Source organism: Hipposideros armiger, unplaced genomic scaffold (genome assembly GCF_001890085.2).
Source record: "Hipposideros armiger isolate ML-2016 unplaced genomic scaffold, ASM189008v1 scaffold_133, whole genome shotgun sequence".
In the NCBI taxonomy this organism is placed as follows: domain Eukaryota; kingdom Metazoa; phylum Chordata; class Mammalia; order Chiroptera; family Hipposideridae; genus Hipposideros; species Hipposideros armiger.
The window spans coordinates 2390360-2412036 of NW_017731483.1; the positions used below are offsets into that span (position 1 = coordinate 2390360).

Sequence of the window (21677 nt, forward strand, 5' to 3'; positions counted from 1 at the left end):
TTATCAAGATCAAAACTGAAAGGGGGGCTTCTCACATGATTCCTAACACATCCCAATCTCTACCAGCAAATCTCCCAGGCTTGTAACATATGGTACCTGAGGCGGTATTGCAACCATCTCTTGTAGAAACCGAGAGGGAATTTCCCTGAGCTCGGACACTTTTACAGAGGTCACAGTGCCAGAGTCCAGGAACTGAACATCAAGAGCCCGGCTGCTGTGAACGTTCGTGATCTGCAATGAGACAAGTGTTGGCGAATTTATGAGCACATCCAAAAGGCCAAAATGCTTCTGTGCAACTACATTTGTTCAACTCTACGCTGCATATAAAAAGCAACAAAGACTATCTGTGTTATTAAAGCTTCTCTTATTTTAAAATGTACTTGTAGGTAGTCTTTTGGAGTAGAATTGATTTCAACATCTAGTTGTTAATTCATTTCATCAGTAATAATCACTAAACGAATAATAAAATGAATAAATATAGTAATATTGACTGTTTTCAATTCTAGGACACTATTAATTATAAAACAATTTGATACATTATTATATATTGCTAATGTAAGATGCAGTCTGTTCTCCAAAATATTAAAATGTGAGGGAAAAAAACTACTTGTCTTAGTAATGAGGAAATAAAGACTGGAAAGAGTTCAGAGACAGAATTTTCTTTGTAGTGTTTTTTTCTACTATAGCATCATCAGAAAACCTAATGATAATTTTTATCATTTGTTCTAACTAAAAAATTGAAACTCAGGGCCAGCCGAGTGGCACATTGGTTAAGAGTTGGTTTGGGATGCCAGCTCTGAGCAGCAGGGCCCCATTTCAGATCCCACATGAGGGCCAGTGATGCTGCGCCCTCTACAGCTAAGATGGTGAACAACAGCTCAACCTGGAGCTGGGCTGCCGTGAGTGGCCGGCGACAGCATAGGCTGCAGTGGGGCTGGCCGGCAGCTGGCGTGAGCTGCCATGAGCCGCCATGAGTGGCCGTCCTATGGCCGGTGAGCGACTGCCTCACCCAGGAAGAGCACAATGATAATACCAACATGGGTCAGTGAAGCAATGTCCTCCACAACTAGACTGAAGAACAAAAGGACAGCAACTTGTCTGTTCCCCTTCCCCGATTACCCAACACTGTTCTCCTCTCCCAAAGAGGATGGGCAGAGACACATATTTCTCACATGTGCGATCTAGAAGCATTTTGGTTATGTTGGAACATAAACTAAGAGTCAGGGCAAACCAGAGATGGGGGTGGGAGCCAGGCAAAGGCAAGGTCTTGGAGAGTCAGATATTGTGTCTTAAAGAACTTAGACTTCACCTTGTAGATGAGAAGAAGCCAATGTCAAGTCTTAAGTGGAAGATTGAGATGGTCAGCTTTAGAAGAAGCCATGTATAGTTGGTGGTAAGACTGGGTGAGGGTTTTGGAAACGGACAGATTTGGTTTTAAATTTCAACTCTCCCACTTTCCAGCTGAATGACTTTCCTCATCAGTAAGAATGGGGATAACAGGGTTTTGTGAAGATTAAATGAGATCACTCATGTTGAAAAAACAAGATTTAGTGTCTGGGAAACAGTAAGCCTCATTAAAAGTTGAACATATTATTACTTGCTATTATTTGCACTTTGGGTTGCTCACTCTAGTGGTGCGGAGCACGACTGGAAGAAGACAGAGCTTTCGAAAGGCAGAGGGACCAGTTGGCATGGTACTGCAGTGATCTCGACAAGAAATGACAAAGCTGTCAAACTGGCAGGGATTGGTGATTAGTGCACTGGGGGCTGAGGAAGATAGAGGAGTCAAAGATAACTCTTAAGGAACAGCTTGAATGACTGCACGAATGGAGGTCCCACCAAAATACAGGCAGAAGAGGAAGACAAGGATGGGGAAAGCTAAGTCTGATTTCAGGCATGTAGAGCCTGAGGAGTTGGTGAGATAGACAATGTGGGTGTTTGCCCAAATCTGAAGCTCATCGAGGGCTGGGAACTAATTTAGGAAACATAAGAATGGAGATGATAACTGAAGTTATGAGACGGGATTGCCTAGAAGGATGCAGGGGCTGAAAAGAGTGGTGAGTCAGGATAGAACTTGGGGACACTGACACTTCAGTGGTAGGGTTTAGGAGGAGGTTTGGGTGAAAAACAAGAGAAAGAATCATTAGAACATCATAAGGAAATTTAGGAGGATTTAGTAACATGGTAGCCTAGTGAGAAGAGAATTTCAAGTCTAAACACTGGTAGGTGCAGCAAAGAGGTGTGGTAAAATGAGACAGGGAAGATACTAATTAGATTGTGCAATTATGGTGCTGTTGTAAGAACAGGCTCTTTGATGGAATGCAGGCAGAAGTTAAACAGCAGTGGCTGAGGACTGACTGGAAGGTGGTATAGAAAAGTGAATGCAGATGACTCAGGATGTGTTTGGAGGAAGAGTGATGGCAGGGAGAGTGATGGCCATGGAAAAGATTTGGCTGGGCTGCATGGAACAAGTGCAAAATGTATAGGCACTAAAGCTTGGATATGTCAAGAAGAAATACATCATTTAAACAAAGAATCTGCTTTTCATTAATCATTTTTCCTTCCTCAGCTTTCTACACATCACTAAAAGAATGCTTTTACTACACTTTTGCTACCTCAAAGGTAGACAACACACAATTTGATAGTTATAAAAATAATACTAGATATTTATCTAAAGTACTTGAGCATATACTGGAAAGGTATTTTTTGCCAAAAAAGTATAAACTGATTCTACACACGAAGAAACTCAAGTTGAAAGATATTCTACAAAATACTGCCACTCTGCAAAAGGCCACAAACAACAAAGAAAGACTGCCAGGCTGGAGGAAACTGAGAAGACATGAAACTAAATACAACTTGGGATCCTGGACCAGAAAAAAGGCATTTGAGGGACAATCTGAGAAATGTCAGTAAGTTCTGCACGTTAGTTAATAATATTGTACTGATGTTAATTTCCTGGTTTTAATAATGGTTATGCGAGATGTTAACATTGGAGATGGTTGGTAAGGGGCATATGGGAACTCTGAACTATTTTTGCAACTTTCTGAAAGTCTGAAATTATTTCAAAACAGAAGTTAAAAAAATAAGTATTTGTGCATTTATATATTATACACTAAGCACCACAGAGCTTCAAATTTTGAATAATTCCATGTTCTTTTTAACAAGTTATGTTTTTGAAGTTTATAGCTAAGCAGGCAACTTTTGGTCATACAACCCAAGGTTCTCAGCCTTCTGACACATATTCACATTAATGATAATAACTACTTCAAAATTGCTGCTTTTGTTAAAATAGGACAAAATTTTATTTAAATAAAGGGAAAATCAGTATAATTAAGTTATCAAAATATTGCTATGCAGTATTTAAAAATCAATAAAGCAATGGTTCTCACTTTCCCAGGGCTGGCTTCCTTGAGGATCTTATGAAAATTATGGATATTTCTCCCCGCTACCCCGAAATACATAATACACACACTTACACACACTCACATAATCTGCAAGGGCCCCTAAAAGTAGAGATCCTTACACCTAGATTAAGAACCTCTGAAACAAAGGAAAAATGGAAAAAATAAAATAAAATCAAGCCCAAATTTGCAGTTTTAGCAATTGGATAAACTAGATATCAGAAAAAGAAGGAAAGAAAAAAAGAAACAGTAATCACAAAAATAAAAATCCACTTTTGAAAAACATATAGATATATATGATAAAATATAACAAGTTTCCTTTCAAATTCATAACTGAGCTTGCAAGAAAATAAGACGATTATTAGGAACTGGAAATAGAGGAGTATGTGAACGCTGAAGCCCAAGCCAACCTGGGCAGGAATCTGAGACTCCCTCAAGAAGCCAGAACTCTCAAAGGGCTACAGCCTCAGTGGAAGGGTCACTTTGGAGAATCAAGCAAGAGCTAGCGAAGGTGAAGATAGGCATTCCCTACACCCAGAAATTCCATTCCTACATATGCACCCTGGAGGACATGCACAGGAAGGCTCACGGTAGCATTATTCACCACGAAAAATTGGAAACAATTTAAATATCCTCAGGAGAAGAGAGTGACAATGTTGGCATATTCATACACCAACACATCACACAGCAGTGAAAACAAAGGAACTAGAGCTGTACACATCAACATGGGTGACTCTCACAAACATAAAGAACGACAAAGCATGGCTCAGAAGAACCAATACTTTTTACTATTTACATACATTTAAAAAACATTTATTCGTTTAGTTATACTTCATTTATTTTTTTTACTATATTCTACATACATATTCATTTCTGTATTTCCACTACCTATACATGAAAATATATAGATAGTAAAAGTTTGTGTGTATAGATACACATATAGTAAAAGTATAAAGAAACGAATAGGAATGAGAAACACCAAAGTCAGCTGGCAGACCCCCAGGGGTGGGAGTAGAAGAAAGGGGGCACAGACAGGGAACGTCGACCCTATCGGTCATATTTTAGTTCTCAAACTGGCGATGAGTACGTGGGTGCTCATTACATTTTTTAAAACCTTGTTTGTATGCCTGAAATATTTCATAGTAGGTTAAAAAAAAAAGTCAAGTGACTGATTTTACCTCTACTCGTAACCATTTTCCTTTGCAATGGAAGAGGCAGATTTTCCCACAGAAGGGTACGGAAACGAAGTACTCCGAGGTCATGTGCTGCAAAACAGAACGGCACGACACTTATTACTCTTAGCCGAGAGCATATTGCTATGCCCTCAGGAACACATGGCTGTCACAGGCCAGCTGTTTTGCCCAAATGTAAGCAGCGGATGCAAGCCATGTCCCGAGGGTTACAGAACTTCTGCCTTGCTCCTCATCCACTTGCTGATGGCAGTGATCTGCGCTCCTTCCTGGCACATGGCTCATAAATCAGTCCTGTTAAAATGTCTAAAAATATGAACGTGGAGGTCAGTATGATTCATCCAGGTGCTGGCACCATTACTTAAACACAAAGAGGGAGGATGGATCTGACAAAAAGGAGCATAGCCTGGATAAAAGTGGGGAGGTTGGGCTAGTTGTCCATAAGGCCTCTTCTTTTCATCTTTTAATATTTAGATTAAAATATTATATTTTAATTCCAAAACAAGAGAAATGTTATCTACACAAATAAGGATATCACTGCCAGTGAAATGCCACCACATCACGGCTGTAGGATCCTCCTCCTCCTCTTCTGCTGTAGATTGAAGCTGGGGGCCTGCCGTGGTCGTTCCTTCAGGGTGAATGTACTCTCCCCACAGGTAACGTCTCCATTTGGGTTACAAAAGCACTAGGGACTAACCAGAGTGCTTTCCACCACCACAGGTTGTGAGCACATGCATGCAAATGCATCACTGGAGTCAGCCTCTCAGGATGTCTCAGATTTCTCCAAGATAGACTAGTAAATCAGACTTAAGTAATGACCTTGAGATACACACATCTAAGACATCTGTGACACAGAAAGAGGTAAAGCTATAGATCCAATGCTTCAGTTCTAGGCTGTAGTCTGAATACAGATTTAACAAATACTTTGGAATGCCTATTCTATTATGAGACACTAGATTAGGTACCACAGTATCTACATGAATTAGGTATTTGCCAGTACTTGGTAAAGTTCAGTCTCTGCCCTCAAGAAGCCTACACACCAGCAGGGCAAAAAAAAACAAAAAAAACCTTAAATACAGGGCTGCATAAGTGCCACAAGTTGCTCAGTGTGCTTTGCAGATTAGAGGGAAGGGGTCACGTCCAGGGGCAGGAGGGTTGGGGTTGAAGTGGCAATAGAGTTTAGTCACTTGGAAACCACAGCACATTCTGGATTATGACGATAATGTACCAATGGATGTAAGGAAATCACATTAGAACCTTAAAACAAAACCTCTACATATCCTAATTCAGAAAAGAATTAAAGGGTATGGAGCTTATTTAATAAACTTGAATTGTCAGACCACATTTATGGAGGTGGTAGGTTCTCAGGGACCATAAAGAACTTGGGGAGTGATGCCTTAGAAGTTTTATTCCTGCCCTACATCCCATGCTTTCATCTTTGCCCAGGGCAGAGGAGCCAGTAGGCTCTAGCAGACAGACACACAGACAGCTGCACTGCAGCATCATGAACTGCACCTAGTAAATAACCTGCAGGCTGCTGAGCACTCACTATGTGCCAGGCACGGCACTAAGCAGCCTTGCGACTTCTCCTCATGACAGTCCTATGGATACACACTATTACTATCCTCATTTACAATGCAGAAACCAGTGGGTTTTTTGTTTTGTTTTCAAATTATGCAGTCTGTGGCTCTAACCCACTATTCTAGAAATTCTACCTCAAACTGTTCAAAAGCTAGTGACCACTCTTATTTGCAATTTTAGAACTAATTCTAGAGGTGGATGATGCCCCGCCATACCTTACAATGGAAGTAGTCCTCTATCTTATGCAGAAGATCATTGAGTTTGTTCAGACCCTTGCAAGGCACCTGGCAGTAGAGTGTGCCATCAGAGCAAATATTAGTCACTCTGACATTTGTGTACATGGCATCAACCTGGAACGAACAAAGGACACATCAGGATGCTTGGAAACAGAGCATAGCTCTTACCCACCTAATGGGTATCTGCCTAAATATATCATTAAAAGTCTTTGCACTTTAAAATCTTCTAAGCTGAAGGACAGATAGAATGAAATGCATAACTTCAATGGGAGAAACTAGTTTAGATACCTCTTTCCAAAAGGAATATAATATCTGGTATCATTTGTGTCTGGCACAAAGTAGACATTTTGCACACACTAATTTATTACCATTTTGCATTATCTGAAAAGCTGAGAATATCCTTAACTTTATTTTCTCCCCATTAATTTAGAAAATTATTACATAAAACATATTTTTGCAACATTAACAGAAATGAAAAGAAAAAGCTCTCACCAAATCAACTCCATTATAGCCTAGTTGCTAATCTGTGTCCATAGGCCATATAAATTTTAGTAATTTTTAAAAATTGTAAACATAGTCAAAGTTTAATTTTAGCCATTTTCGTAAGATCATAATATAAAGAGAATTCACTATTATTCTACTTATTAAAACAAACATTTTCCCAATGTTGCTATGAAGCTTTTAAAATGATCATTTTTAACATCTCAGTCTATCCCTTAGAGCGGCTGCCCTATAATTTATTTAAAGGTTTCCTTCTTTGTGGACCATCTATGTTCTTCACATTTTAAAAATGTTAAAGCTAATAATTTAATAAACATCTTTGTTAATCTAATTTTCCCTTCTTTTGCATTATCCTTCCCTATAATCTTTGCAAACTAATTTCATATACAATGAAATATGCTCATTGTAAAAACTGGAAAATAAAAAAATCCAATTCCTAATAATTACTGTTTATGTTTTGGCATTTTTCTCCTGTTCCTGCACCCCCTACCCCCTTTTTTTAATACATATGCAATCTGTCTCTATGTAGTGTTAGCCTAAAATTTATAACATTCTCTTCTGATAACTTTCTTTCCTACGATATATGTAATAGATGACAGTGGTGGTCACAGTGGTACCTGAAGGTGAACCTCTAGTGACTTGTCACACATGGCCTTTAAGCAGGTGGCATTAATATTGATATCATCGTCTCCTGAAGTGTCGTACAGAACAACAAGTGGAATATCAGCTTTTTCAAGTATTTCCACTGCAAAGATCTTTCCGCAAGTTAACGATTCAACCACCTTCACTAAACCAGGATCATCACTTACAACTTCCAACCCTGAAAAATATTGAATATTTTAATTTCTACTTAATTAGCAGAATCATGCTAAGATGGATAGATAGATTGTATTTGTCTTGGCTACTTATTACAATTATGAATCTAGTACCAAATTCTTAAATTTTATAGGGAATCTTTGTTTTACAATCTTCTTTCTATAACCCACCCTCAGGTTTTAAGATATATATTATAATGTGAATGCCCTTTTGATTACACTAAGGCAGGCCATCTTAAAACAAGAAAAACTGATGATCAATCAGAATTTCCACCTTAGGAGAAATAGCCTTCACTTTATATACAAACACATATTTAAAACAAAAATACTAATACATATAAGAAGCTATCAATCATGCTGCCAGTCATGTATTTGTAATGTTCTTCCTAAAAATCTACCTTTGATTTTTTTCATTTTCTAGTTAAATATACACAATTATTTCTTTCTTATAAAATGAACATGCATTCATTGGAAATTTAGACTTTCTTTCTTTCTTTTTTTCCTTTCTTTCTGTACACCACGATGACCCTGAAGATACCAAATAATTTTCTGATTTATCAAAGAAAGACCAGTGTTTAACATAATATGGTATTAAGTGAATTTAATATGGTGTTGGGTCTATTTTATTGTAGTCTATTCTCTACATTTTTTGAAAATTATAATTCCATGTATCATATATATGACAACTTTAAGTCAATCTATTAAACCAATTAAAATCAGCTCATCATTTCTCCAAAGGTACTATAATGTCTATTGTCTATATTTTCCCCCTTTAGTCTAAAAGCAAAAGCTCAGACTTCCACTGAGCTACCTTTCTCTCATTCTTTTTCTGTTCTCCAGACACATAACTTTATTGCTTTTATCAAACCTTTCATTTTAGCATCCCAAATCTTGTCCTATGCTCTTGATATGTTCTTTTCTAAACTAACTCCCACAGGTTTGTAACAGGCTTTTAAAATTACTTGAGATTTATGTCACAGATAGAGCCAAACCTAGCTCCTCTGACATAAAGGCTTATCCCTGCTGGGAAGGAGGGATTTCTTCACAGGGCTAATTTTTCTGAAAGAATCTGGACCATTTTCTGAACTGAGCTCAGGCTCTTCTGATGTGATGCACACACATTTCAATGCCTTTCTTCATCATTAACATGGCCACTGTATCTCCTTCATACGCTCAGATGACCCCTCCAATATCTCTCTCACACACCTGCATTCCTCTATGCTTCCTTGAGGAAGAAAGAACAGTGATGCACGGACTATGCCAGAGACTGAACAAGACCTGCAGCTGAACTCTTGGGCACATGAGGGTGTGTTACTTGATAACAAGCAGCACCCACAGAGTCCATCTCAGTGGGAATGCAGCTGGGAGTCACTTCACAACATGTGCAACGTGACTTAAACTGATCAACTCCCATGATACAGGGCCTCTCGCAGTTGTTGCTAGGGCAGTTAGAACATCAACCAAGAAAGCCCCTTGAAGATGGCAAACAGACATTTTTATAACAAAATAAAATAGATCATATATGTTACATATAACAAAAAATATAGTAAAAACATTGTAAGTTTTATAATGATCACATCGTATGAAGACCATATTAGATGTGAATTTATACCTTTCAAGAAATAATCCATTATAAAACCTTGAGATACTTAGTATATTTTAGGATTTAACCACCCAAAAGTACAATGGTGATAATAGAGCAAAATGGAAAGAGCTTTAGGAAAAGTTCCTCTTACCTGCTAGCTTACACTTTGTTGCTTGGAATGAGAGTGAACAGAACTTGGGGTTTAATTTGTATGCTTTGCTCTTTTCAATGTTTTCACTAAATCCATAGTCAACGTAGCACACCTAATGATAAAAAAAACAATAACGTTTAGGTTCAAATAAAATCCTTTACCCTCACTTCTTAAAAACTCACTTGATGCACTTAATTGGGTCCCGTTTATTCCATAGTCATCGCGTTGAGTGGCGCCACACTGCCTGGGAAATGCCAGGAGAGGTGCCCCTGATTTAGCACAGAAGAGAAAGGCTGGGGCTGGGACCAGGGAAGCGGCGCTCCTGACGGGTACAGGTCCCGCTCCTGTACCGCGCCTTTGACAATGGGGAGAAAAGGGAAGGCTGCTGAACTTGGACGCTGTGCTGCTCAGCAGCACGCCCATCTGGTTCTGCCAGCCCTGACTGCTGCACCCTCCCATTAATATCATAATGCCTGCATCGCCTCATTCCTTTTGATTTAACACTTCCACTGAGGATTGGCGTCCTCAGGCAGCAGGATTAGTTTCTAGAGAAAGCGTCAGTCTGGTGGTGCTTATCAGATTCCAAATCCCCAAAGCAGCACTGTGCGATGGCTGCTCTCGGCTATTATGCTTCCAGGGACCAAGATGCTTTCTGTTGATGACAACAGTGAGGTCATAGCTGGATAACGCTGAGTTCTGCACCGTAAAAGCAGTTGTTTTTGCTTTTGTTTTTTGTGTTTTTTTCAGGGTGTAAAGATGGTTTAGGCCTTCATCCAGCTCAGTGAAAGGCCTCAGATCTGCTGGACAGAGTTCTGTGTTTGCAGAAACCTGCATGGCACTTCCTCACCATTAACACAGATCATTAAGATCCTGGATATTGCTTTTAAAGTATTAATAAAACCTTTATTTGAAAAGAATTAAATAAAGACTTTTTTGAGAAAAACAAAATCTGGAAACATTAACCTGTGATTTAGATAACTAAGAATCTGAGGGAAAGTGGTGAATACCTAGAATGCTTCTCTAATTAAATCAGAACAAAACAACAAAATCCAGGGCAAAGGCATAGCAGAGAAAGACCAAGTAATAAAGAGTTCTACTTTCTGCAGGAAAATAAAAGTCACAGCTTCTTACCTAGGTTACAGTATTAAACATACAAAACAAAAATTCTCCCCAGCAGGGAATCTAAGGGAAAAAAGAGCAGAGAGACCACTCACACCTTTCCCTGACCACTGATAATTGGGTCTGTCGGGCCCGTGTATCCCATATTGGAAAGGATCATCAGGTAGAGTCCATATCTTGACTCACTGCTCCCTTAGGCCTAGATCCTTGGCAGGGCCCCCGTATCAGGCCGCCACCGATTTCAGTGTACAGGTCCCTTGCTCCAGTCCCAAATCAGCACCTGTTCCTCCTTCCCACACAGGACTCAGGATTCAGGCAGCTTTTGTTTCCTTAAATAGCCACCACCCCCTACAACTTGGATTCTGCTCTTCCCAGACCTAAAGTGGACATAACATGATCCGACAATAGGACACAACATGTAAAATCATGATTCCTGGGGAATTTAGAATATATTGCCCAGCACCAACAGACTAAAGAATAACTGCTCTAAAATCTTCAAAGGGTTTCTGTAACATTTGGAACTTGTTTTCTTTCTTTTATTTTTTTCAATCAGGATACCATATATTTATACGGCAGCTTAAGTTTATAAAACCTTTGCCTATGGGTCGCCCTGTTTGTCTCTCAGCACACTCTGCCCTATGTCCTTTGCTCTGTTCTGTAGTGGTAAGCTGTGTTTCTCTCTAAGGGCCTGGGATCAGCACAAGGAGGCTCATAAATCCTGGCATCAGGCTGCAATCTATTTCTAGTTCTCTGGCACCACCAAGTGGCGGAAGGTCTCACAGCCACCTGAGTAATAACCAGCAGACATCCCCCTGTGATGCTGGTGTGTGTCAGGCCAAACAGGCACCAGCCTCAGGGCGTGACCCCATGTTCCTGTTTCTCATATTCACCAAAGTCTGTGGAAAGCAGGGAGGGAATTCGTACTCGTTGTCAGGCATGGCACCATTCAAGAGAAATAAGACTTGCTAAGTAGCTGAGGTTTCTCCAGGTAAAGGGAAAATTTCATCCTTGTCTGGTTCACGGGCATGTGGGGAACAAGATCAGGCCAGAACTGCCACAGCTACTGCTGTCTTAAGAGCTCACTACTGTACAACACACCAACCTACCCTTTTTATTCCTAACACCAGCCCACGGCTCTTAGCAACAACGAAACAGCTGGTCTCTCCCTCCTTTATGAGACACTTTCTTGTTCTGGTTTCCATGACACTGCCCTCTTAGTTTTCTTTCTTCTTTGGCCATTCTTACATGTTTTTTTGCTCCTCTTTTGCCCACCATCTAAATGCTGGCATCTTCAGAGCCTGGTTCCAGGTCCACTTCTCTTCTCTTCTCTATGGGTACTCTTTCTCTCGGTGATCTTACCTAGTCCCATGACTTCAGGTAGCACCTACATGCTGATGCCTCCCAACCAGATATATCTCCAAGCCTGACTCCTCCCTGAGCTCCAGGTTCATCCGTGTGAAATCTGATAGCTATTCTCAAAACTAACAGGTCCTACAAATTCTTGATTCTCCTACATTCTGATTCTTCTCCCTGACTTTCCAATTTCAAGAAAGGGCATGATTCTCTATCTAGTTGCTCAAGTCCCAAACCCTGCAGCCATGCTGAACGTTCTTTCTGACCTTCAACATCCAGTGAATTAGTGTCCTGGCAGTTCTACCTCCAAATCCATCCTGAATGTGTCTTATTACTTCTGTTTCCACTCCTGCCACCCTAATTCAGGTTCCAAGCTGCTGGCTATGGCAGTAGCTAACTGGTCTTAATTTCCCTTCTTTGCCCTACTACAACCCATTCCCCACATAGGTACTGAAACAATCTTTGATGCAAAAAAAACCAGATCACACCTCCCTGCTTATCCCTTCCTTCAGTTATTCTCTGCTATAGCTCTGTGGTTATTTCCTTCACTGTACTTAAATTGCCTTACTTAGTTCTTGTATACTTACTCATTATCTGTCTTTTTTTTCACTAGAATATAATAAGCTTCTTAAGAACAAGGACTGGTCTGTCTTGTCCCCATCCCAGAATAGTGAAAAAAAAAAAAAAGAATGAAAAGTACTCACATATCAAGCAGATACTACCATGATGGTAGTAGCTGGTTTTACAGATAAGGAATCAGAGAAGTTAAATATCTTTCCCAAGGCCACACAGCTGGAAATAGAAGAGCTGGGACTCAAACTCAGGTTTAAATGACTCCAGAGCTTAAACTTCCATAGCAGAGGCAAGGAGGGAAGGGAGGCCCAAGTGATTTTTGCCCTATAGATTTCAGACTGGGAGATAGCCTGGTGGAGTATTTGCATTTATTGCAAACACAGTTGCACTGTTAATGTGTCACTAGAGTTTGTGTACAGTTCATCTCTTCATAAGCAATCTCGATGTCTTCAAATAGCTTAAATTTTGTTGAACTTTGTAAGGGCAGGGAAATGGTCAGGAAGTAGAAGTTTATCTAGGAACGCTTGGAGCAGTTACCCCCTATCAACTAAGCCACTCAGGTTTCTCAATGAGCAGAAAGCAGTGCTGGGGTCCTTCCTGATCACCTAGGCTTCCTGACCCCGCTACCCTAAGGTTTCTGAGATGTGCTAACCTGCCCTCACCACTCCTTGCCCCAGTCTCATCTCTCCTCCTGGGGTCCTGACCTTCTACTGAAGGGCGCTCTGGCTTTGGTTCTGGTATCCTTTTCTAAGCATTTCCCATCCCCACTCCTCCAAACACACCTGTGTTAAAGGTTGACCCCTCTGTGATTTTCATTCCCAGAGAAGGTGCCAGTGAAGACAGGGGCTCTCTATTGGATTGTTCTCACACATGTGATGTCCCCAGAGCATTCCAGGTACAGAGAAGGGAAAGCTAAGGAGAGTCCTTGGGGACCAAGATCTCAGACTATAAATCATTTAGTCCAATGCCTTTGCTTAGCAGGCTGAGGGGAATGCAGGGACTTGACCAAGGGCACACAACCATTAAAGAGGCAGAGTCGGAGCTAGCGCTGAGCTGCTAATCACACTGTGCTCTCTGCTGTTCCAGTGATCAACTTGGTCCTTACCTTTTTCCAGATTTTTTTTCAAACTTTATTCAAGTATAATTTACACTGACTAAAAAATGCCCACTTAAAGTATAGTTTGATGGGTTTGACAAATGTCAAACCCACATAATCACCATAATCAAGACCACAGACCACATCTTCTGCTCCAAAGACTTCCCTCTTGCCCCTTTGCAACTAACTTCCCGCCACCTCCCGTCCCCGAGACCTACTGATCTGATTCCATTGCTACAGATCAATTTTGCCTGTTCTTCTATGGAATCATTCAGTGTAACTCTATTGTGTCAGGTTTCTTTCACTTGATAGTCTGTGATATATTATCCATGCGACTGTGTTTTCAGTATTTCATTCCCTTTTACTGTTGAATAGTATTCCATTATATGGATAAACTACAATGTGTTTGTACATTCACCTGTTGGTGAACATTTGGGTTGCTTCCAATTTGGGACTATTAATAATAAAGCTGCTATAAACATGTTTACAACCCTCTTTGTGGACCTATGTTTTCTCTTGTGTAAATACTTAAGGGTCATATGGTAAAGTATCTAACTTTATATGAAACTCCGAAACTGGTAGCCAATTTTCAGGTTTTTCAAGTCAGGTCAAATTGCTTACAAGTTTCATCTCCATAGATTTGGTAAAGGAATTTCCTAAAGTTCTCTGTGAAGGGCAAAAGGTGACTGGCTGGGTGGCAGGACCTCTCCTACTGAACAAACTGGGTAAGAAACAGCAAGCAACCCTTTCTCACCTCCTGATATTGTACTTGAAGGCAGGGGTTTCAGGAGAGAGTACCGGATTGACTTAAGCCTGGGTTCAGAGACTGGTTATTTATACTTAGTGACACAAAAGAGATTATCTGCCAGGGGCTGACACTGGAACAAGAGCAGGTTTGATTTTTTAATTTTTAAAAATTTATTTTTCAATTTCAGCTGACATAATATTTTATTAGTTTCAGGAACAGGTTTTATATTATGGAACAGAGGCCATAGAAATAGAAGTGTATTTCTTTGCTTGCAAAATCTAGACAACACTGTGCCTTGAGGGTGAGAGAGTTCTAGCTCTCAGCCTCTGCATGGAGGGAAAGACGAGGCAATGGGACAGAGGCTGAGCACCAGGAATATGGCCAAGTTGGGACATCTTGGAACCTGCTGATGGAAGAGACTGGTGAAAGAGCTCTCTGACCTTGACCTTTCCAAGATGACACAGAGGTCAAGACTCAGAGCATGGCCCAAGTTCTGTTTGGGGCTCTCCTCAGTTGACTGCAGAAGAGGGGAGAGGGGGAATGTCCTCTACTCTGATCTGTGTTGCTTCCCTCACTCCAAAGTACTGACCTTGACCAAAAGCCCACAGAACTCTGATCAGTGATTATTACATATTCCTGGGGAATGGGAATAAAGGGCTCTTCCTGATTACATCATGGGCTATGGATACTACCATGGAGGATACTATGCAGCTTACCATAGTATCCATGGAGGAGGAGTATCCTCCCCTCCCCTCCCCTTCCATTCCCTTCCCTTTTTGTTTAACTAAATCTCTGAGATCATGTAACTACCACTGACTTAAAAGCTGACAGCGATAATCTTTTATAGATACTATCTTTTCAATTTCTGAAGAAAACTAAATACAGTCTATTTATAGTGTCTTTAGGGTACATTATTAGAAGCAACGTTTTATTAGAAAGTTTATGTGCTTGTCTTCATAATGCTATGACAAAGTAAACAGAGCTTGCCTTTATTTTGTTCTCTTCTATGGAGATGATCTGTGCCCGTAACCAGGCGTCCTCCTCGGCATTTACAGCCAGCAGCTGCCCAACATGCACAGACTGGACCGGGGTGACTGTAGCGTTCTTGCTGTAATACTCCTTCATCTCATCTTCCATTAACTCCTGAGCAGCAGAATAGTCTTTGCCCACATACCTGGATTAGTTACAGAAAGAGAACACAAATGAAGCCACACAGGAGGAGGCAATCTACAGGAATTCATTAACATTACTGTTTTTCTACTGCCACCTTTGGTTCCAGTCTCAGACTTGCTTACATCAACAGGTAGGAGAACACGTATTTAGCAACATTTGTATCTTGATAAAGGAAAATATAATATTGTGGAGCTGATGCAAAAAAGAACCAGGTCTAGCGCACCACACAACAGAGCCAATGCCCGAAGGCAATCCTGCGGCTGCAGAGTCTTCAGGAGGTGGAGGCTGAGAAAAGACGGAAGGGAAGGAGGCATGGTGGGAAATGGGAGGCACCGATGAAGGCCAGATAAGCAAGAGTCAACTTAAGATTCTGACTGAGGCTGCTGCAGAGCTTTGCAGATTGCTGGAAGAGCATCTAGTTGATAGTTTTGCCTTAACTAAGGCTGGGTCTGAACAAACCTCAAGCTCTGAAAACCAATGAAATTTTACTAAAGAAAAACAAAGACTTAAACATATTAAACACAACTGTAAAAACCTCTCCCCGATTTACTGAACAAATCTGAACACATTACAACAAAATGTTGAGTTCTGATACCCTTTAAAGGGATAACATGTCCTCGCTAAATGCCTTATTAAATTGTACACTTTCTGAGAAGTACTATTTCAGGATACTTTCCTATCTCTTTCTACAATTTTCTGCTGTTGACAACTGCAGTCACCTTGTCCCAGTTTATGTTATCAAAACATACTATTTCCTTTCTGCCACAAAAAGGCTGTTGTATTTTTGCCCTTCAGTCTGGAGAGACAATTCCGTCAAAGGCCTCCTTGCAGGATGTAAAAACCTGGTGAATTAAGTTTGGCTCCTGTAACCGGAGCTGTCTCAGCTAGAGGATGGAGACTTTTTAGCTCGAAGGCTATGCTATCACCTGCCCAGGGAGATGGGGGATATGCCATGAGTACAATGTTCTTTGTGTTGTTCTAGCTTTTACCTAGGGCTCAAGTGGTCCTGTAGAGCATTAAGAAACTACTCCTTTAGGAGTGTTTTCATGTATTCTTGGTAATTATCAACAGGGCAGAAGACACCAGAGTCAACCTATTTGTTACTAGAGAAAAAAAAAGCTTCAAAAAGTCCTACACAAATGAAAAGAATGCCTCTTTTGAGGCAATGGCTATTTTTTTTTTTTTAAGCTGAGCCATCCTGCCACCTGTTGGCAGCTCAGCTTGGGTCAGGAATAGAACCGGTGACCCTGATGCTCAGAGCTCGCACTCTTGAACGAGCTCTTAACCAACTGAGCCACTCGGCCAGCCCTGAGGAAATGGCTATTTTTAAAACTAGTTATTACATGCATATCACTTACTCCAGAAACAGCTGTAGGAGCTTTGTCACACTCTATCATTTAAGCTTATTGAGCTTTACAAATGTTAAGGTACTGCCTGGAATGTAGCTGCACTCTGGGCTCTGAAGTTTCCTAGAAGATCTGTAATTCTGCCACCAAAAGTACCCATTTCCTGGGACCTGGAGTCTCACAGAAACCCTCTGTAACGCTGTTACAGCCCTGGGAACTCAACTGGCAAAGGCCTGGGCTGTAGCACAGGCTCTTGCCAGGATGGAGGAAGGAGGCGAGAAGCAGCACAAGACCGGCAGGCTGCTTCTGCTCTCTGCAGCAACCAGCAGAGAAAGATGGCTACATAGCATGGGTAGGGTAGGGGGATGGTGTTACAGTTGGCATGACAGTGGGTAGTGGCAAGAATGAGGTCATAAACTGTCCCCAAATTACCTGAGCAAGTGGGCAATGAATATATGTAGGCCAGTTTAGATATGCCATAAGTACCAAGTTTTACAAAGTTCATTTTTAAGACCAGAGATAAGAGACTCCCATACGTGACCTGAGGGTCCTGCTACAGCACCTCTTCGGGCCCTTTATGAGTCACAGGCCTGGTTTCCAGCCCATTGCCTGCCTGGGTGAAGGTATGGGTACAGAATAGTTCTCAGCCCAGCTGGCACCTGCTAAGTCTTCAGGGTGGGGAGGAGGCCCATGGCCTAGGATCACCCTAACAGCAGGCATTTCCCATCTGCTGACATTACCCATCTGCTGAACATGTACCATGCTGACTAACAGGGTTCAAATTTACATGGGAAAATGGATCTAGATAATCTGAGGACCCTGATCCTACTCATCCTGGAATACACTGGAACCCTTGTACTGAAGTCCTAGAACTGATCCAGGCTCCTGCCAACCCTTTGGTAAGAACATCAGAAAAGACATGATTGACCAGGCTAGTGTGGGATGCTTAGTCTCTGACGATGTGACCAAGGACTATTGGTAACAGATACCAAAGGATCCTGCCAACAAGGCAGACTTTGATTCTCTTTTTATTTATAATGTCAAGTGGTAAAAGTTACCAATGGGCTCATCAACCTTCCTTTACCTGAATTTATTAGTGAACCATAGTGGGACCCTTAACCCTTAGCCAGCTATTTATTTCTTCAGGCCATACCACATCTTAGAATAAAAGCTTTATATAGTTGCTACCCCTGTATAAAACAAGACCTCTCTAAAGTTTCTATACATCCTTCTAGTTTGAGCGACCCAAGATACTTGATTCTCATTTCATTATCCATTCAGACTTGATTGTTGACATAGAAGAGCTTAATATTTTTTATCTATTCTTTCATTGAAGGATTTATTTTTGTCATCTTGCTTTGGACCTTCCCAGCTCAGCCATGATTCTCTGGGGGAATAACAGCCCAAACCATAAGGACATTTTAGTTGAAGAAGTCTGGATTCTGTTCTGCTTCAGCCTTCTCCTATTTTGTTCAGCCACAGTCATACCCTAAGCTGGTGCCTATAGAGATCCAGCTATACCGGTTCCCATTTTTATTCTGAGTCGGAATCTTCACATTATAGTCTTTCAGTATTTTCTGTGTACTTTATATTTTCTCCAAAAGTTCATGTCAAGTGCCTGGAGCTGCTCTGTTTTTTTTATAATTCCAGTTATCATCAGCCACTTGGGCAATGACTCCTCCTCCCAGGCAACGGTATCAAAAGGCGCAAGAACCAGACCGCCTTTGGGTCCAAGGTCTACTCATAATCTGATGTATGATACTAGGAAGGTGGTGTTTAGCTATTTCAACCTTTAGGAGATGCCACAGAGTCCCAGATTAAATAGAATTAACTACCTCCTGGGCACTTGCTTTTTCTATGGGCTAGGTATTGCTTTTGACGTACTTGTATATAGTTACCATTATGCTTCTGGTGTAGTTTTTTTTTTCAAGTTCAGACCATATGGTCATTCCAATTTTTAAAACCATTAGTAATATTTTCTCACAAGAATCATTGTATATTTTGAACATTTAACAAATATTAAGAATATATGTAGAGATTAATTATTTAAGTACTTTGATTTCAAGATGTTTACCATCTACTGGGAGAGTCAACTGTACTTATACAACTATAAATTTATAGTTATAAGAAACATAAATTTAATCTCGTAAGAGATACAGACAAAAAAAAGTTCTGGCAGTTGAGAGAAATGATCAAGATATAAAAAAAGAGGAATATATTATTATACTTCATTATAGCTCTATTAGCACTTAGAATATATTATTCTTCCTCAACCCCCAGGACCCATGTGAAGAATAGCTAAGTACAACAGTATACCAGGATCTTAAAGAATCAGAAAATAAAACTTGCCTGATAACCACTTCATTTGTGTTGCTCAGTTCAACCACCAATACAGATGGGGATGCCTCAGTTGGGATGATTAACGGAGGAACTGTTACATTATCCATAATGGTATCAGCACTTTCGGCAAAATTCCTTTCTATCTGCAAATATTCTTGTTCAACCATAGCCTTGATATCCTGATCGCCATGTGCTTGCTCTGCATCCTTCAGGATTTTGTCAGCGGGCAATGGAAGTTTAGCATAGAGAATGGCCTTCTGAGGATTTCCAGAAATGTAGTCTATGGTGCATACATCAGAAAGCAAGGCAAGATTTTTTAAGGCATTCTTAGGGAATTTCACTTTGTACATGTCCTCAAATGCTTTTGGGAGTGCACTGGCCCAAAGACCGCTTGAGTATTTCCCCAGCAGCTCTGCAACTTTCTCTTTCAAGTCTCCTGGCATAACCGCTGGACATCCTTTCAATGGTGTTACTTGTTTTGGAGCAGGTGGGGATGAAGGCACTTTATCAGCATCCAGTTCACTTCTCAAAAGCTGCTTTCTCTTAGCTGGATAAAGAAGCAAATCTTGCCCACCACTGCAAGGTTTTTCCACCTGAAAATTTTAAATGAAGCCAATGACAGATAATTCAATGACTATAAACAACCTTAAAACACATTAATGCATTTTGAATTTGACAGCAACACTATTTTCCAATTAATCAATAGAACACAAGTGGGCATTTCACTCTTCTCAACTACTAAGATTTTAATGCATTGCTTTCACCTACAAATAAACATCATGAGCCACATTTCAGAAATAAATGGAAATAAAATAGTATTAATTTCTCTTGTGAGGTATCTAGCCTTCAACAACCCAAGGAAACAATGAGTGGCTCCGTCCTGTCCACTGCACGTCTCATTTAGTTCTCTTTGTCAGATCCAAAGCAACAGCTTACAAAACTGAAAACAAGGTGGAAAAAAGCTGTGAAAAGTATCAAAACTGTCAGGAATAAACCACTGGGAAGCAAGCTAGGAAATATTTAGATGAAAATGAAGTGCTGTCTCTCTTCTTTCTGCAATATCCTGAGAAAACCCTCAGCTTTCCATTTTTTAGAAAAAAACACTCGAGTGAAGGTACAGTTTTTACAACCACTATAGTAGAAAGTTCGCTGAAAGCATTGCCCCTCCAATAAACAAGGGTTAAAAATGCCTGGCATTTGTAAGTCATCTAGTCTCTAACTTTATCTGATAACGTTGCTGAGGGGCATGGCATGATGGCATCTCTATAGAAGAGAAGAAACTGAAGAGAAACTGACGGCACCACTTTTTCCAAGTTCTAAGACTTTCTACTACTAGATGAGGATTCAGCAAAACTACAAGCCCCAGTCCAATGCAGCTCGCCACCTGTTTTAGCATAGCACATGAGTTAAGAATGATTTTTATATTTTTAAATAGTGGGAAAAAAATTTTTTAATTATTTTGTGATGTGATAATTAAATGAAATTCAGTATAAAGGCATGCATGCATGCATGTATGTATGCATGCATGCATGCATGCATGCATGTATGTATGTATGGAACACAGCCATGTCATTTGTTTAGCTCTTGCTTTTGTCCTGCAACAGCAGAGTTGAGTAGTTGTGTTAGACTGGGGTCGGCAAACTGCGGCTCGCGAGCCACATGCGGCTCTTTGGGTATGTACATGTAGTTCTGAAGTAAAATTGAAAATGAAAATAAAACTATCATAGTTTCACTTATAAAATTTTTAAAGGATATTATTCACATAATGGTGATTTCATTTGTTTTGTGGCTCTCAAATAATTTTTAAATTGTTGTGAGGGGCAGGATTGGCTCTTCTGTCTCAAAAGTTTGCCGACCCCTGTGCTAGACTGTCGTGGCAGTCATAGCTCTCTGCTGGCAAAGCCTTAAAAATTTACTATCTGGCCTTTTACAAAAAAGTTTCTTGACCTCTGATGAGGCTGAAGTTAGTATTTACAGCCTTCTGAAATGTAAGCTTCCAGAGCTGTGTGTCTGCAGCATTTAAGTTGAGCTTTGCCAGTCAGTCTATAAAGTATATTTTTGACCAATAAGTCTGAGTTTATCCAAAGTCCAAACAATAGCCAAATAATCACCTGAACTAGAAAACAGATTTCTTTCCTCGGCAGTTTCATTTGTGTTGTTTGAGGTAGATAGCCACCCTCCATCTCCAAATGACCAGTTTCTTGGATTATAGGCACTTTCCAATATGCTTCTTCTTGATCTCAAGAGGACTGGTTATGAGTCTAAATTCCATTTTGTTTTCCAGTGATTTGGCCTCTTTAAATTCAAATTAGCATTTACTAAGATTAAACATAGGCTTGACTTTAGGAACTGAATCTGACACTAAATGGAGTTGACTCGTATGTCGTTCAATACGTTAGGCAAATACGGGCATATTCATAGATAAATTCAGTGATGTGGAAAATATGCCTGGTCCACACACTTCATTAA

At 40.4% G+C, this 21677-nt stretch overlaps 1 protein-coding gene across 2 annotated transcripts in view; it reads right to left on the reverse strand.

Moving 5' to 3' along the window:
* TDRD7 (tudor domain containing 7) overlaps positions 1-21677 on the reverse strand; it is a 63158-nt gene that overhangs the window by 11581 nt on the left and 29900 nt on the right. For both annotated transcript variants that reach the window (XM_019649480.1, XM_019649481.1), the window contains 7 exons: positions 19218-19801; positions 15337-15523; positions 9461-9572; positions 7527-7729; positions 6388-6522; positions 4580-4666; positions 97-231 (listed from right to left, as the gene is read on the reverse strand). In XM_019649480.1, the coding sequence (XP_019505025.1) occupies positions 97-231; positions 4580-4666; positions 6388-6522; positions 7527-7729; positions 9461-9572; positions 15337-15523; positions 19218-19801 (1443 nt within the window). The remainder of the gene's footprint in view (positions 1-96; positions 232-4579; positions 4667-6387; positions 6523-7526; positions 7730-9460; positions 9573-15336; positions 15524-19217; positions 19802-21677) is intronic.